Below are 14,662 nucleotides of genomic sequence, written 5' to 3'. Positions count from 1 at the left end.
CTCTTACCCCTCCCATATGCAGCTCTCAGTAATTTCACATTTTACCTAATCATATATTAGAGTTTGGGACAAAATTTCTTCCAAACCTTAGCACAACTTATATTACTTAATTTCACGCCACAAAACCTAACATTCCTAATAGACCGTACACTAAAGGAATGGGTTCCACTACATTGAAAACGATTTGAGTGAAGTCTTGTCGGTAGTAGCCCATAGCATGAAAACGGCTTGGCGAAAGTCTATCTAATTTCAAAATGGCGGCGACAGCAACAAAATCGCCGAGTCAAGGTAATCGTTTTGTGACTGGCCGTCTTAGACAACCATTTCACCGAAACTTTACAGCATCATGTAGGAGAGTACAAGATCCACAAATGGGAGAACTTTTTTGCTGTAACTCTCTTTCGTTGGTTCGTTTTGACCTATTTTGTGTCAGTTAGGAATACATGTGTGAGGACGAAGTTGGATTGCAATCGTTGTTTCATAGGTTTTCGTTGATTTTTTCTCGGGTATCTTTGTCCTGCCATACATCGGAATTACTTTTAATCCATTCTGTGAGGTTCCGGTAAGTTGTAAACTATCAATGTCTGTAAATTCTGTGAGTGAAACGTAGGACCGACTTTACGTTAAATGCGGGCAAATTCAAATTTAATGATATGCGTGATCGTTGATCATTCTTCGAGGTCACGGGGTCAGACTTCCAACTGAATACACAAACGCAATTAAAATAAAAGACTGCAAACTTGGTATGTGAAATGATGATATGAAGATTTCTATTCCATCGAACCTGGCAATGTTTTTGTTACTGAGTTTAATATTTAATACGAAAAGATAAAGTTCTTTTAGCAGGTCGAAAAATTGGAAACATTTCAAATTATTTGGTTTGCATTGAATTACGCAATGACTTGTATTATTTTATCATATTTTGAACATATATGTAATACAACCATAGAAATTCCTAATCAATTTCTATGAATAAAACATATCAATGTCACAAATGGCGTCTCATACATGACCTTTATTGTACATTGTGCGAATTGGTGCGTTTTGGTCCTGGCAAATTTGTGTCACCAAAGAATTCCCTAAATGCAAAGAGAATTTTAATCTGTGATCATCGACACCGTACGTGTTATTGACCTATCTCTTTCACGCCGTGCTTGTACTTGTAGGCAAATGTTAGGGGCCAAGCTGTTTGTTAAGAGTCATGTCACTGGCATAGTACTGTACTAGTACTAGTACAGTAGTAGCAGTAGTACTAAGCTTAGGCATAACGAGAGACACAACAGCTAGGCGCAGGGGGCCTAATAATATTGTAATATTACTATTAGGTAGGCCAAATAACCTAAAGTGACACACTATCAAGTATCATTTATGAATTGTTGCCATTGATACTGTTATTGGTTAAACCATGGAGAGCAGGACTATGCTAACAGCACCCTGGTTCAACAAAGCTAGCCAAGAGCTACAGTAGGCTCTAGCCTAAGTGATCTCAACACTAGAGTGCATACCACATCCCACATCCACTTAAAGATATTAGTCGGGGTTACACATCAATTCCAATTTACTTTTCAATATTAAGCTTAGGACTTGAATTCTGATGGCAACAGGATCTAGCAGAATGTACATGACATATCTGCCTAATTTTATCATGCTGTTACTGTGCATCCCACATCTGGGGTACTGTGGTTGAATGACTTCAAATGCTATAACATTTCTTCATATTTACATCACTTACATGTGTTCACTTGCTAAGCATATCAGCACACATTGATATGCAGACCAAGCTATTGCAGTTTGTGGATGTTGGGAAGTATCGTAGTACACTAGTGAAAATAGTGTTGGGGGTTGGGGTTGGGGAGAGGGGTACCAGAAGTCAACTTGTTTGAGGAGGTTGCATTGGTGCTTTTTTCTTTTTGGTAGTTGTATTCTATATTTCAGTTTCTTGTGAAATCCTTATACTCAGAAAGTTACTTGCAAATGCTTTGAGGTATAAAGGACCATCCACATAGAATATTTACAGTGATAAGTTACAACTGCAGAGGTGCCTACAATATCAGTAAAAGAAGCAGAGTTGAGCCTAGACCTCCTCAAGTCCATACCCCAGACTATAAGAGCTGCTAGTTTGACTTGAATTACACTTCTTCTCTCCTTTGATAATCATATAAGACATGGACCTATTGTACATGTTCTGTGGCGACATTCTGACTTGTTATGTCAGTATGCATATTCACAATGAAAGAATCGAAAATTTGAACGTCTCATGAGCTGTATTGTTCAATGTTCTTTGGTTTCTTGTCATTGCGACAGATGCATCCATAGTTGGACACAGAGTTTTTCAATCACTCCTATTGTTGTGTTTGAACAGAGTAAATACAGAAGTTTAACCCCTGGTGTGTCTGCTCGATCCTCCTTCTAGGAAATTATGGATTCGATGTTTGGAAGTGGAGGCATTCCAGAAGTCATTATGGCAGGTATTGTTAAAAAAAAAAAAAATGGAAGTTAGCAAGGAGTAGAGGTCTGCAGTTTGTTGCTTGAAAACAAACACAAATATCATTTTGATATCAAAGCCTTTTGAATGTTCATTTAAAGGCTGTCATCACAATGTAATGTGAGGGAGGAACTCATCACAGCCTTGTCAGGTTTGTGTATCTTGATCCCTGAATAATGTTCTTTTTGTTCAAAACTAATGTAACGATCGGTAGACTATATTGGTTGTTGGTCGTGTTTCTATAATTCAAGCTCTGTTTGATCCTCATCCCTTTGAGTATCAGTTGATACATTGCTGGTAATTTAAACCTTTCAGTAAATTTGTTTGATTATATGTCATATCAGCTGTCATTTGTTTTTGGTGTTTCTTCAAGCAGGGTAACAATTTCTTGACTGCAATAAATTTGCATCTAGGTTTTTTTGTGTTTTGGTTGAGGTTTCAGAGACTGTGTGTATCATCTAGAGGTGGGATATACTACGGTTCTGTCTGATGACATAAATAAAACTGTTGTTGAATGTAACAAAAACTTGATCAAATGGTATATGTATTGAAATTTTGCTATGCTTAATACCTTGGTTATACCAGATAGATTATGCCCCTTAATAAGTTGTTGCAGCACTTGGTAACCACTGTAGGATACATTGGGGTAACACATGAAGGCCAATATTGCTATAAGGACGAAGCAGACAGGAAGAGGAATTGTATGTATTAATTACCAAACTACTGTAGCTTTGCAATGGTCACAATATCTCCCCCACTACACCCCCCCCCCCCCACAATGTTTGAATCGATTCTGCTAGGATTTTTCTGTGAAAGAAAAAGGGGCGGGGGGAAAAGGAGATACTTTCACCATAAGAGGAAGCTAGTGTTACACATGGTTTGGTGTCAATATTTTACAAACAAGCAAAAATGGGAAAAAAGCAAGAACAATTGGATATAGTTATCACAAGCTCTGGTGCAGAGTAGTAGCAAGTAAGGTGTAAAAATTTAAGCAAAGTTGGCAATAGTGGATCGAACTACAATACAAAACACAATAATTGTAAACAAACTACAAATGACCATACCACAGATTGAGTGGGCTTTTGACCACTTTGGCAACAACAAAAAAACAGTAAAAGCCATGATTCCGATATTCAAGTTTTGTTTGTAACCCATGTTCATTAATGATTGCCATTAGTTACGGATGTGAGGTGGCTTTTAGGTAATGTTCATCTCTCATGACGACTGGACATTATGGTTGTGTTGCGTCTCTTCCATTACTTAACTCATCAATCTATTTTAACCCCGACCAATCAGATGCGACCGAAACTGTCGAGCCATCCAAAGTATCGATACCGGGCCTGCAGTCTAGCTTCGTACCGCAGGGTGAAGCCACCTTGATCCACCAGAATGAGAAAGGTGATCTAGTTGGTCCCGAGGGCTCTGCCAAATCTGTCGACGAATACCTTTATTGTCGACTGTGCCAGGCCAAGTTTGAGGTAGTAAAAGATGCTATGGTACATTACAATGGAGAGGACCACAAGGAGATTCTGATAGCGCTCGGTAAAACGCAAGGTAAGTTATATGGACAGACCTATTTTGTAGGAGATACCACCTGTTGCAGCCTATCTTCATTCAGTTAGAAACCATTCCTCAATAAATAAAACAATCTTGTAGTGCCTTTAAAGACAAACTACTGTAGCAAAGACAAATTGTCGTTAGGGTTTTTGTTTTAACACCTTAAATGAGACACAAACGCCACCATTGTCTATGGCTAACTTGACAGTGAACATTGTGAAGAAAAATCTTGTTCTGTTTGGAAAGTATCGTATCGTATTGAAATTTATGTCTGGGGGTTCTCATTGTAAAATTCTGTTATCACTTAGTGCCACTATGGGATATGAATCCTTTGACTTTCTGGGGGTTTGTTTCTTTCTTTTCATTTTCAAGGTAAAATATTATTTAGAGGGATTTGGAGCCACAAGTTTTATTTTGAAATTTCTTTATTCTGTTCTGCTTCAAATTTATGTTTTTTTTTCTCATATCACTTTGGTGTGTAATAAAATGATCGAAATATGATAACCAGTGTTTTAAAAGTCCCCCCCCCAAAATAAAACAAAAAAACTTTGCATTTGTTGATCCTTTTAATAGGTTTGACAACTGCCAGCAAGCCAACCAAAAAAGGAGGCAAAAGAAAAGGTTAGTTTATACTAGCATTAACCATGTTTAGCATAATGTGGGATGTGAAGAAAAGCAGTTAGAGATTAAAGGGTGTGAAGACTCGAATGAGGTGTAACAGAAGTGTTAAACACCACCATCGGTCCCAGAAAATACACACACAGCTTGCTACCGTCAGTAATTAGACACTAGTGTACAGTCAGTAAATACAGCTGCGGTCAATACCCACAGCACAGTATACAAACGATACAGCTATGGACATCTCAGGTCTAGCTAAAGATAACAAGGTATCACGTTTCATTACTGTCTGCATTTTGTAGCGACACAGACAAAACGTCTCTTGCAAGCAACAGAAAGTTAACTTTTTCAGATGGCGGCACGCGGTTTGGGGCGAGTCTTCGATGCCATTAATGTGGTATACCTTAGGAGTGTTTTCAACTTTTCATGGTGAATAGGTTACAGAGTTAACTGGCAAGGTCCTTTTGTGTACAACGTATGAAGACCTAAATTCCTAATCTCCAATTCTCTATCCAAAACGATTTATTTGGAGAAAGATGGACATTTTCTGATCATGTGGCACATTATAAAATGTTTTGACACTTTTTTTTTCATTCTTCGTTGTTCTTTCACTCATGTATTTGACACATAACTTTGCATAAATTTGTCGATAAAAGCTGTTTAATTTCTCTCTTTTAAACATTCTATTCACCAGCAAATAGTCAGCATAACAGAGCCAGCAAAATGCCTGCCATTGCAGATGGGTTGGAAAGTGGTATATTCGTAGACGACAAGGGCTGCCTATGGGGTGCCGAGAAGAACGCCCTGACACTCGGAGAATTTAAACGATGCAGGTTATGTAGCGTCACGGCGAGTTCGTTCAAGACTGCCAAAGAACATTATAACGGCAACAAGCACATCAAAAGGCTGAAGAGGAGAGCTGAAATCGAGGGTAAGTACTATTCATCACATAATAAAATATATATAAAAAAAAAAACAGGTTAAAAAAACAAGAGAAATTGATTCCTTAATGTCAAACTTGGATAAAAGTACTAAAATTGCAAGGAGCAGAGCTGTGGCCACATTATAGTTTCCATTCCTGGTCAGTCAAACCAGGAATGTGTAAAATTCTACCAATTTGCATTTTGTGCCTAAAGTTTTAGACTTCTGTCCACTGTCTTCTGTCCACTGACTGATTCTAAAGACTGTCCTGTATCTTTGTGTGCCAATGGTCAGAGTGTTTATAGAATAGATTCGCTGAATAAATTAACCACGACTTTAGTTTCTTCCAAATGATCTTTAGTTTCTTCCAAATGATCTATGTGTGAACTCACATAGGTATAAAACAAATTGACCCCCTCAGACACTGAGGTTTGATATATATGAACTCAATAGGTTTTGATAACTCGGAAGCATAGGCATAACACATGGGTGTAAGACAAATTAACCCTCTCCGACACTGAGTTTGACACATATGAACTCTTTAGCTATAACTTGTAATCAGCTTCTTAGTAAGCAATAAGCATAAGACAAATTAACCCTCTCCGACACTGTGAAGTTCTTTATAAACAAGTTGTTTCCTAGTTCAGAAAACTTACAAAGGTATTGAAGAAGGTTTTGAAGGTTAGAATTTAAATGCAGTTTCCCAAGTGTGAAAGTTACTTTGCAGTTACATCTGGCAACTTTTGTTGATGAGTATGTGGTCATTATTGAGGTATTGTACAGATAAGATGCCTAGATAAGAACATGTTGCGATTACACAACACGACAACATGAAAATTGTTTCAGATATTATATGCATATTGTTCTACGTTGCAATAATAGGCTCATTGTATATAATGTAAGTAGCAGCTTAACATTTCAGCACCTTCTCAGAATGTCCTGTGGATATTAAAGTGAGTGAATGTTTTCTTTTTCAGGATTGGAGTTCAAGTCATTGGGCAAGAAGCTGTACATGGCTGTTGCACAGGGACAGATTGAGAGAGACGATGACCCTATGGGCTTGTCAGAAGACATGAGAACAAAAGTACACAAAGATGCAGCTGCAGAAAGAGGTAAGGCCAGAGCCTAGCTAGTAACTACCAAAAGAGGTGGGTTAAAGAGAGGTAAGGTAGAATCCTAGCTAGAGAGATGTAAGGCATGAGCCCTTGCTAGTAGCTACAGAAAGAGGTGGGTTTGAGAGAGTAAGGTAGAATCCTAGCTAGATGGACTGAGAATATGGAGGCCTATACACAGATAGGTAACAAAGAATCCTAGCTAGAGAGATGTAAGGCATCAGCCCTAGCTAATAGCTATGCAGCATAATTCCAGCTATACAGAATGGTTTGGGTGGATTTCTAGCTGAGAATAGTGAAGCTATGGAGCGACAGAAGGATACCTTTAATTAACTGCATTATGTTAGTCAATTAGTCTCCATAACTTTATAACCTTGTCCTGTTCCATTTTCCATCCATACCTGTATTCTTCATCATTACCATTTACCTTTAAGAAGATCCTTTCATTAATCTACATGTTTCATGCACCTGCTAAATACTTGAATCTTATTCCTTTATAGAAGCTCAAGAAAAAGAGAGGTCAGAGGAGGCCGAACAGGAGGGGGAGCAGGAGGAGGAGGGGGAGGGTGTAAAACTTGAAGAGGACATGGAAAAAGCAAGTGAGAAGCCAGCCCCTGTCCCTGATGCCCTTGTGACTCCTATCCCCGCGGATAAACAGGGGCCATCGGTGCCAACCAAACCGAACACCAATCAGTATTGTTCGACCTGTCAACTCGAGCTTTCCTCAAAGAGAACGGCAGAACTCCATTACGAGGGAAGGAAGCATGCAAAAATGCTGGCGCTGAAAAAGTACGGACCAGATCTGACCAAAAGTAAGGAAGGCCAAAAAAAAACCGCTCAATTGTTTCAAAGGAATTGAGTATTTGTATTTGTTTCTTCGTTTGTACCGTCAGTTTTGTGTCAGGAAATACACAACATTAAGGAATGGTGTTATGGATGTGAGTAAATGGTTCAGTATTTGTGATGTCTTTATCTTTCATGTTTGTGTGATTTTTTAAGTAAAGGATTTTGTTTTATCATTTTTGGTGATTTATTTTTTCATATGGTTGTGGTGGATTTCTTTACTGAAGTAGTTAGCATCCTAAACAGGTATACCTTGACATAGTAAAACTTCAAGCCCATAAGTGAACTGCTATTTTCCCCTCTTCCCCCACCCCCCCTCCCCCTCACCATTGTTTGTAGCAGTCAGGGGTCTAAACCTTATCATTGCATTTTTGGGGAAGTCAGATCTTCAAGTGCAAAATATTGTTTTTTCATTTTAGGTTATTGTGGTAAGTGGTTTTCTTGCGAGGTGTATACGGCGTAACTTTCGATGTAGGCTAAGAGGTAGGATCGGCCAAGGCCTACCTAGTTCTCATGAATTGTTACATACATTCAATTTAATGCCTAACAGGAGGAACTCATATAAATAGTAACAGACGGGCAAATTGCCGTAATTAATATAGTGGTTGAAGGGTGCGTTGAAGACCAGACGACCATGGCATAAGCCCATACAAGCCATTTGCACTAAGGCAGAGGTCTACTCCAGACAGCACGGCCAGTAGTGAGGATGACTCTGATTCTGAAGATGATTCTGATGATGATTAAGTACAGCGGCCCTTTTTCAAATTTTACAACCTGCGTCCTGGGTTACCTGCCTTCTTGCCTCAGTACACAAAACACTTTATATGATTATCAATAAACCAACAGAAGACTCAACATATAATTAAAATATGAATCTGTCTCAAATTTGTTACGAAGGAAGAAATTCCAAAGTAGAGATGAGAGATAGCAACATATTCTGTTTCTTATAGTTGATTCTCTTTGACAGTTATTAATAACAGAAACATCCACCTTGTAGATCTGAGCTTGGGTACTAGACCTCTGATTAGTCTTGCCTTAACAATGATAAATTGTTTTCATCTCTCCTCGTAGATGGGAAGCCCGTCCTTGACCTGGCCGGTGCCGGTGTACTCTACTGTTCGTCCTGTGAGGTGATGTGCATCACCCGGGAACAACTCGATGAGCATAATACAGGTCAGGCTTCCCCCCAAAAAACAGCAATTAAGTTCATCAGTGTTAACAATAAAACTGTGTTGAGTGGATGGGGAGGAGCTGGGGGGTGGGGGTCGGGGGGAGAGGATGAGATTTGGTGCAATTAGGTTCATCAGTGTTATCCATAAAGCTGTGTTGAGCAGAAGGGGAGGAGCTGGGGGGGTGGGGGCGGGGAGAGGATGAGATTCAGTCTCTTCCTTTTCATGGGGTAGGGTTAACCATGCATCTCTCTCTGCCAGCCATGTAGGGTTAATAGAGAGGTTGGTTATATGTACAAATTGATTGCACATGTTTTGGGAAACTTTGTTGAACCTATTAGAAATATGTGTCATTCCAGAGCAAGAATTGTTCCATTAACTTGATGCTCTTTCAATCAATGAGGTCTTTCTGATCTCAAATATATAAATACTCCTTATTAGCGACTTATTAAACACTCAGTCCAGTGAGCTGTGTGTTCCCCCAAATCAACAGAACTATCAGTGTTTGTGAATTTGTGACTGTCACTTTAGTTAAGGGTTCATGGTGATACTTTTAATGATGCACCGTAACAATTAGTGTTTTGAAGATCTATATCTTGGCATGAATGGAGGAATTTGAAACCAAAATTCAAGGCAACATCTTGCTATAAAGGAAGGAATAAAAAATGTAGAATTTATCTTTCTTTCTTTTGCTTCTTCAAGTTTTGTAATTGTCTACATTTACATTATACAGATCAGTCACAAAGTACCTTATTAGAACTTATTAGTTGATCAATGCCTTGTGAAATTTTGCACATTTCATGGCATATTATACCCCATTTACTCATAAGGGCTTGTAGGATTTAATGATAAACTGCTGCACTGGCGGATCCAGGGCCTTTGTTTGGGAGGGGCCAAAGTGGCATTAGAGTGATATTGGGGAGGGGTCTAAGGGGAGGGGGTGACCCCCTCCCCTTTGGAAAATTTTCTATTGCTGAATGCCCTCAGATGCAATTTGGTGCGACAAAAGTGTACAATGGTGATGTTAATTTACTTCTAAAAAAAATGTTTCCGAGGTGTAATTTTCTCAAATATTTATGAAACAAAGTTGGGATCATCTTTCTCAAGAAATTTTATTTCTCATAGGTTATAAATTTCTTACAACCAGCCTGTAACTGCAAAATGGTGTTAAACTGTAAATCCGCATGCTCGATTTTTTTTGGAATCCTGGTGATGCCTACATGTAAAATGGTGGCACTTAGAAAGGCTTTTGTCACCCAAAATTTTCTGAGAAATATGCATTTTTTTGTGTGTAACATCAATAAATTGATTAGTAGGTGATAATTCATTCTTTCCCGTGGCATGAAAATGTTCGCTGTTCGCCCCAATGAAAAGAAATATAGGCTAATTTGAGGTTCAAATGATGCTGTAAAGGAGGTTTTATACTCTATTATGCTAAATGCTAAAGAAATGATGGTTGCTAAGTCAAAATTAGATGCAAATTTTTTTATGTATACTTGACAATTACAATGCGTTTTTTTCGGACGCTTGTGCGGGTCAGCGGGTTTGGGTGTTAGAATGCGGGTCTAATTCCCGCGAATTGCGGGTCAGTTGGGAGCTCTGCATTCAATTTTAAACCAGAAAACAAAAAGGTTTGGACTAGTCTACCACTGCTATTCCTCTCGATTTTTTTAATTTCCAATCATATGATTTAGCGGATGTTCGGAAACACTTTTTGGCCCCCCCTTGGATCCGCCAGTGAACTGCTGTTATTGATCTAATAAATAATAAGCCGATGGTGTACAGAATCCCAAAAAAAACAGAGGTTAATAAGTAAATAATATAATATAGTACAGACCAGCTGTACTATCCACACACTCACGCACACGCACACTCAAAACACAGACATTTATAGATAGCTAAGTAATGAATATTTATATGTGTATGTATGCATATTGAAAGAATACAAAAGTGAAAGTGTGTATGATCATATACTGGAGCGTGCTATAATATAAGTATGTCTTGGTCATCTCTCAATCAAGGTCAGAAACATTTATCTGTCGTGGAGGGCGAGAAACAGAGGCAGAAAGAAGCCCAGGAGGCTACCACGGGCGATTTAGGATATGGCTGTAGAATCTGCGATGTCAAACTCAACTCCAAGCAGAATTACATTGAGGTAATTTTAAGTTTTGGCTAGAATGGGATTTAAACTGGCGACCTCAGGGTTTGAGATCCTGCATTACAAAAATTGGTATTTTCTCGCAGTCAGTGTTTCATTCACAAGTTGGTCTGATTTTTGAGGTGCGATAAGAAGAAAGGAACTCACAGGTCATTGGTTTACAGAATTTCTGTAATCAGTTTCTATTTGAGCTGCATAAATATTCCTGAAGTAATGTGCTAGTTTGCACTCTTGTTTGTACGCTTGTCTCTACTCACTAGTTTGTACTCTTGTCTCTACTCCCTAGTTTGTACTGTTGCTCTACTCACTAGTTTGTACTTTCATCTCTACTCACTGGTTTGTACTTTTGTCTCTACTCTCTCTTTCGTACTCTTGTAAATAAGTGCAATTTGTTCCTCACCCAAAGAAGTGCAATACCATGCAAGTTTAGTCAACTACTCAAAGGAGAAGACCATAACAACCACAACAACCCAATAATTAGTCTGCTAAAGTAGGGCCTGTTTTGGTGCTCTTCACATTTGCATTAGTTGATGTGCATTTTGCTTTGAGGGTGTTTTGGGCATATTGTGAATTGTTGATTGTTTCAGAAACAAACATTATGGGGGATGGAGGCAGACGTAACACTACAAGCATAAACAACATATGTAAGGATTCTGTGGATGTTGGAAGCATTCTACAAGCCTTTGAACTAGGCATGGTTATGATTGTGAATAAATTACCGTTACTGTGAACTGATAAAAGTGAGTGGTTAACGACATTGCCTTGATCAGGCTGACGATTATACACGTTTCTAGCTTACAGAGATATTCAGAGATTATATTTATTTTTATATTACTCATATATTTTTCATATATTATTTATATATATATATATATCATTTTCCATAGATTATTCATATTTTACTAATTTATTTGACAGCATAAGCAGAGCAAGAAGCACCTCAAGAAATGGAGGGCTAAAGAAGAGAAGAAGATGGAAGGGAAGATGCCATACGGGGTAAGATGCAAAAGATGCTTTTTAAAAACAACGATCGATATTTCACTCAGCTTTTGGTGCATAAATTTAAGCCCATCATACAGAGTAGGGTTGTATCGTGTAATCAGCCACACAGACTTCAACACAGATCCAGTCACCACTGTATGCACTATGTTAATACTTAGGCCAGATATGTGTCACTAAGACATATTATTGGACCTCTGCTTCTTAGTACTGACAATGCATTTTCAGACAAACCTATATAGAATGAAGGAAATAATAACACCCCAAGAATGTCAAACCAGGTACCTACGTGAAAAACGTGATATCCAAACAAAAATTTCAATAATTTTTCTTGTTTGTGGCCAAATTTTACCAGCAAAATCTGTGATTCATGTCATGATTGATAATTCTCTTTGAATCCTGTTTTAAGAGTTTCTTGTGTGTTTGTGATCATAGATTAAAATATCACAATCATTGTGAGATCTGACTTAAATTATTGCTCTTTAATTCTGTACAATTAAGATGTCTGTTCAAGTTAGCTGTCTGTCTGTCTCTTTTAAACGTGTCCTTCGACAGTGCTTTTGTTTCAGTTTGCCCTGTTTTTACCTTGACATGTTTTTTTTGGGCTGTAGAATAAGCAGTTTGTTAAAAGTCTTTTTTTGGCCTCTCGCTTTAATATGTTGCTCCAGTGCCAAAACACATTAAATGGGAACATATTGTGTATTTCAATTACAGAAAGTTTTTGCAAAATATTCAAATCAGTTTAAAGAAAGTTCACATGAAACCTTTGCAGTGTGTTACCACATCGTGGTTCGTCTCTGTTGCAAAAGTGTGTCCCCTCATATAACCACCCCTCAGAATCAGTTTAAGGACAGAAAATGAACCCCTTTGTAGGGAATCTTGGATGGAGGAAATATTAAACGTACTCCTAGAACTGATTATCTTCAGGGTTAGGTTGACCTCACCTTGTTATTAAGTATTAATGACAATATGGATTGCCTCAATATCCAATGACACTGTCGTAAAAGAAGTTTACAATTTAAATGTGGATTACATCTGTGTACATATATCACACAGACAACTATTGACTGCTCTACTTTTATTTCTTGGTCAGGGTTTCCGCCCCGAGCAATATCCACCATTCCCTCCTATGCCACCATTCCCTCCTGTGCCGGGGCCCCACCACAGCCCCCACCGTGGTGGGAGAGGAAGGGGCTTTGACGTCATGGAGCACGGCGGCTGGGAAAGTGAGAGACCACCTTTTGAGAGAGCAGGGCCTGGAAGATGGGAAGGGAGAGGCAGAGGTAGAGGGAGACCATGGGATAACCATCAAGACTTTTCAGGTGAAGGACACAGGAGTGATAGTGAGACAGGGTCCAGCCAAGGGTTTGATTTCTCAAAGGCTGTTAGCTCCGAGGGAGGTCTGTCCGAGGTCATATTGAAGTATCTACCCAAGGAGGCGTTAGTGCAGCTAGCGATGGAGGCATTGACTTCAAAGAGTAAAGAACTTATCGGGAATGCTTCTACGGGCGCAGGAGGTTCCGGTTGGAAAGGGAACGAAGAGGGGCAAAGTTGGGATCAAGATGAGGACTATAGAGCGTACCACTCAGAGTGGAGTGAGTGGAACGAGGGTGATGGAAGGGAAAGAGGGTTCTCAGACCGGGGTCTGGGAAGAGGGTTTGATGGTGGTAGGGGTAGAGGATCTGATGGTGGTAGGGGTAGAGGGTTTGATGGTGGCAGGGGTAGAGGGTTTGATCGTGGTCGAGGTAGAGGGTTTGATCGTGGTCGAGGGTACGATGACGGTTGGTCGGAAGGTGGATGGGGTAGTGGTAGTTGGGAGGAAGACCGTGGTGGGTTTGGAGGCCAGGCGAGAGGTAGGGGGTCTGGAAGAGGATGGGGTGGTAGAAGGGGTGGTAGCTTTGGAGGAGGATATTGACATTCTAAAGGAAAGCATCTCTTCAGTAGCATGCAGGCATTACACTCTCCATGTGTGTAATTCAAGTACATAATACATTAACACATCACTGGGCTAATTCCATATATTTTCACCTGTCCTATGGAATTCCAACAAAATTGTTACTGTATGTTGTTAGTTGTTTCCCTGTGTTCAGACTTGAGAAGGATTCTTCTTAGCATATGATTTGCATATGATTTGCATATAAGAAGAGCAGATGTAGTAATGTACGGTGCTGATGGTTTCCAAATACATATTGGAATATATATATATGTATATATATATATATATATATGAAAAGTGATTCTGTGTGGTTCGAAAAAGGAAATACATAAAACTGTTTTTCTCACAGAAGAATGTGAAAGTGAACACCAGAATAAATTAAGGCTTTGTAACCATGCATGATACTGTATGAGTCATGTCTTACCATTGAGCTACTAGTATTAAGTCTTCTTATTCTCTGTACAAATGCAGACAGGTTTTATTTTGGGGGGGGGGGGTTTCTTTTCTTTTTTTCTATCCAAGAATTTTGACAGAAAATTAAATGAAGTTTTTTCAAGCTGACTTCCTGGTTTTGAAAAGCACAATGCCTTGTTTTGTACTTGAAATATTAGTTGTATGTTCATTTGCTGATAGAACTATGGACCTCAATTCGCCCACTAGTATTAATTTAATATTGAGTGGTTTTGTTAACCTGCAAGTACCCAAAGTAAATTTGTTACCCAGCTATACAAGATGTGCTAATTAAGTGGTAGTAACCATCTTAAGTAAGTTTGTTAACCCAGTTTATCAAGATATTGTGACTGAGACCTCTGTCTACCCTCTCACACCCGTCAGAAGTTAATTTGTTACCCAGTTATACCCGAG

The 14,662-nt window shown here is 39.0% G+C and overlaps 2 protein-coding genes across 2 annotated transcripts; both read left to right on the top strand.

Annotated features, from left to right (window-relative positions):
* The first annotated feature begins 989 nt into the window (after positions 1 to 989).
* Positions 990 to 7,552, top strand: LOC139961302 (uncharacterized). The gene is made up of 7 exons (XM_071960428.1): positions 990 to 1,119; positions 2,414 to 2,468; positions 3,782 to 4,039; positions 4,616 to 4,663; positions 5,355 to 5,591; positions 6,559 to 6,693; positions 7,194 to 7,552. Exons 2-7 carry the CDS (start codon positions 2,420 to 2,422, stop codon positions 7,550 to 7,552), a joined length of 1,086 nt encoding a protein of 361 aa, XP_071816529.1. The 5' UTR covers positions 990 to 1,119; positions 2,414 to 2,419.
* Positions 7,553 to 7,625: 73 nt separating this feature from the next.
* On the top strand, positions 7,626 to 13,990 carry LOC139961300 (uncharacterized). The gene is made up of 5 exons (XM_071960425.1): positions 7,626 to 7,631; positions 8,565 to 8,709; positions 10,727 to 10,860; positions 11,782 to 11,859; positions 12,956 to 13,990. Exons 1-5 carry the CDS (start codon positions 7,626 to 7,628, stop codon positions 13,775 to 13,777), a joined length of 1,185 nt encoding a protein of 394 aa, XP_071816526.1. The 3' UTR covers positions 13,778 to 13,990.
* Positions 13,991 to 14,662: the final 672 nt, after the last annotated feature.

Source organism: Apostichopus japonicus, chromosome 20 (genome assembly GCF_037975245.1).
Source record: "Apostichopus japonicus isolate 1M-3 chromosome 20, ASM3797524v1, whole genome shotgun sequence".
In the NCBI taxonomy this organism is placed as follows: Eukaryota; Metazoa; Echinodermata; class Holothuroidea; order Aspidochirotida; family Stichopodidae; genus Apostichopus; species Apostichopus japonicus.
This window is presented reverse-complemented; position numbering and strand designations above follow the sequence as displayed.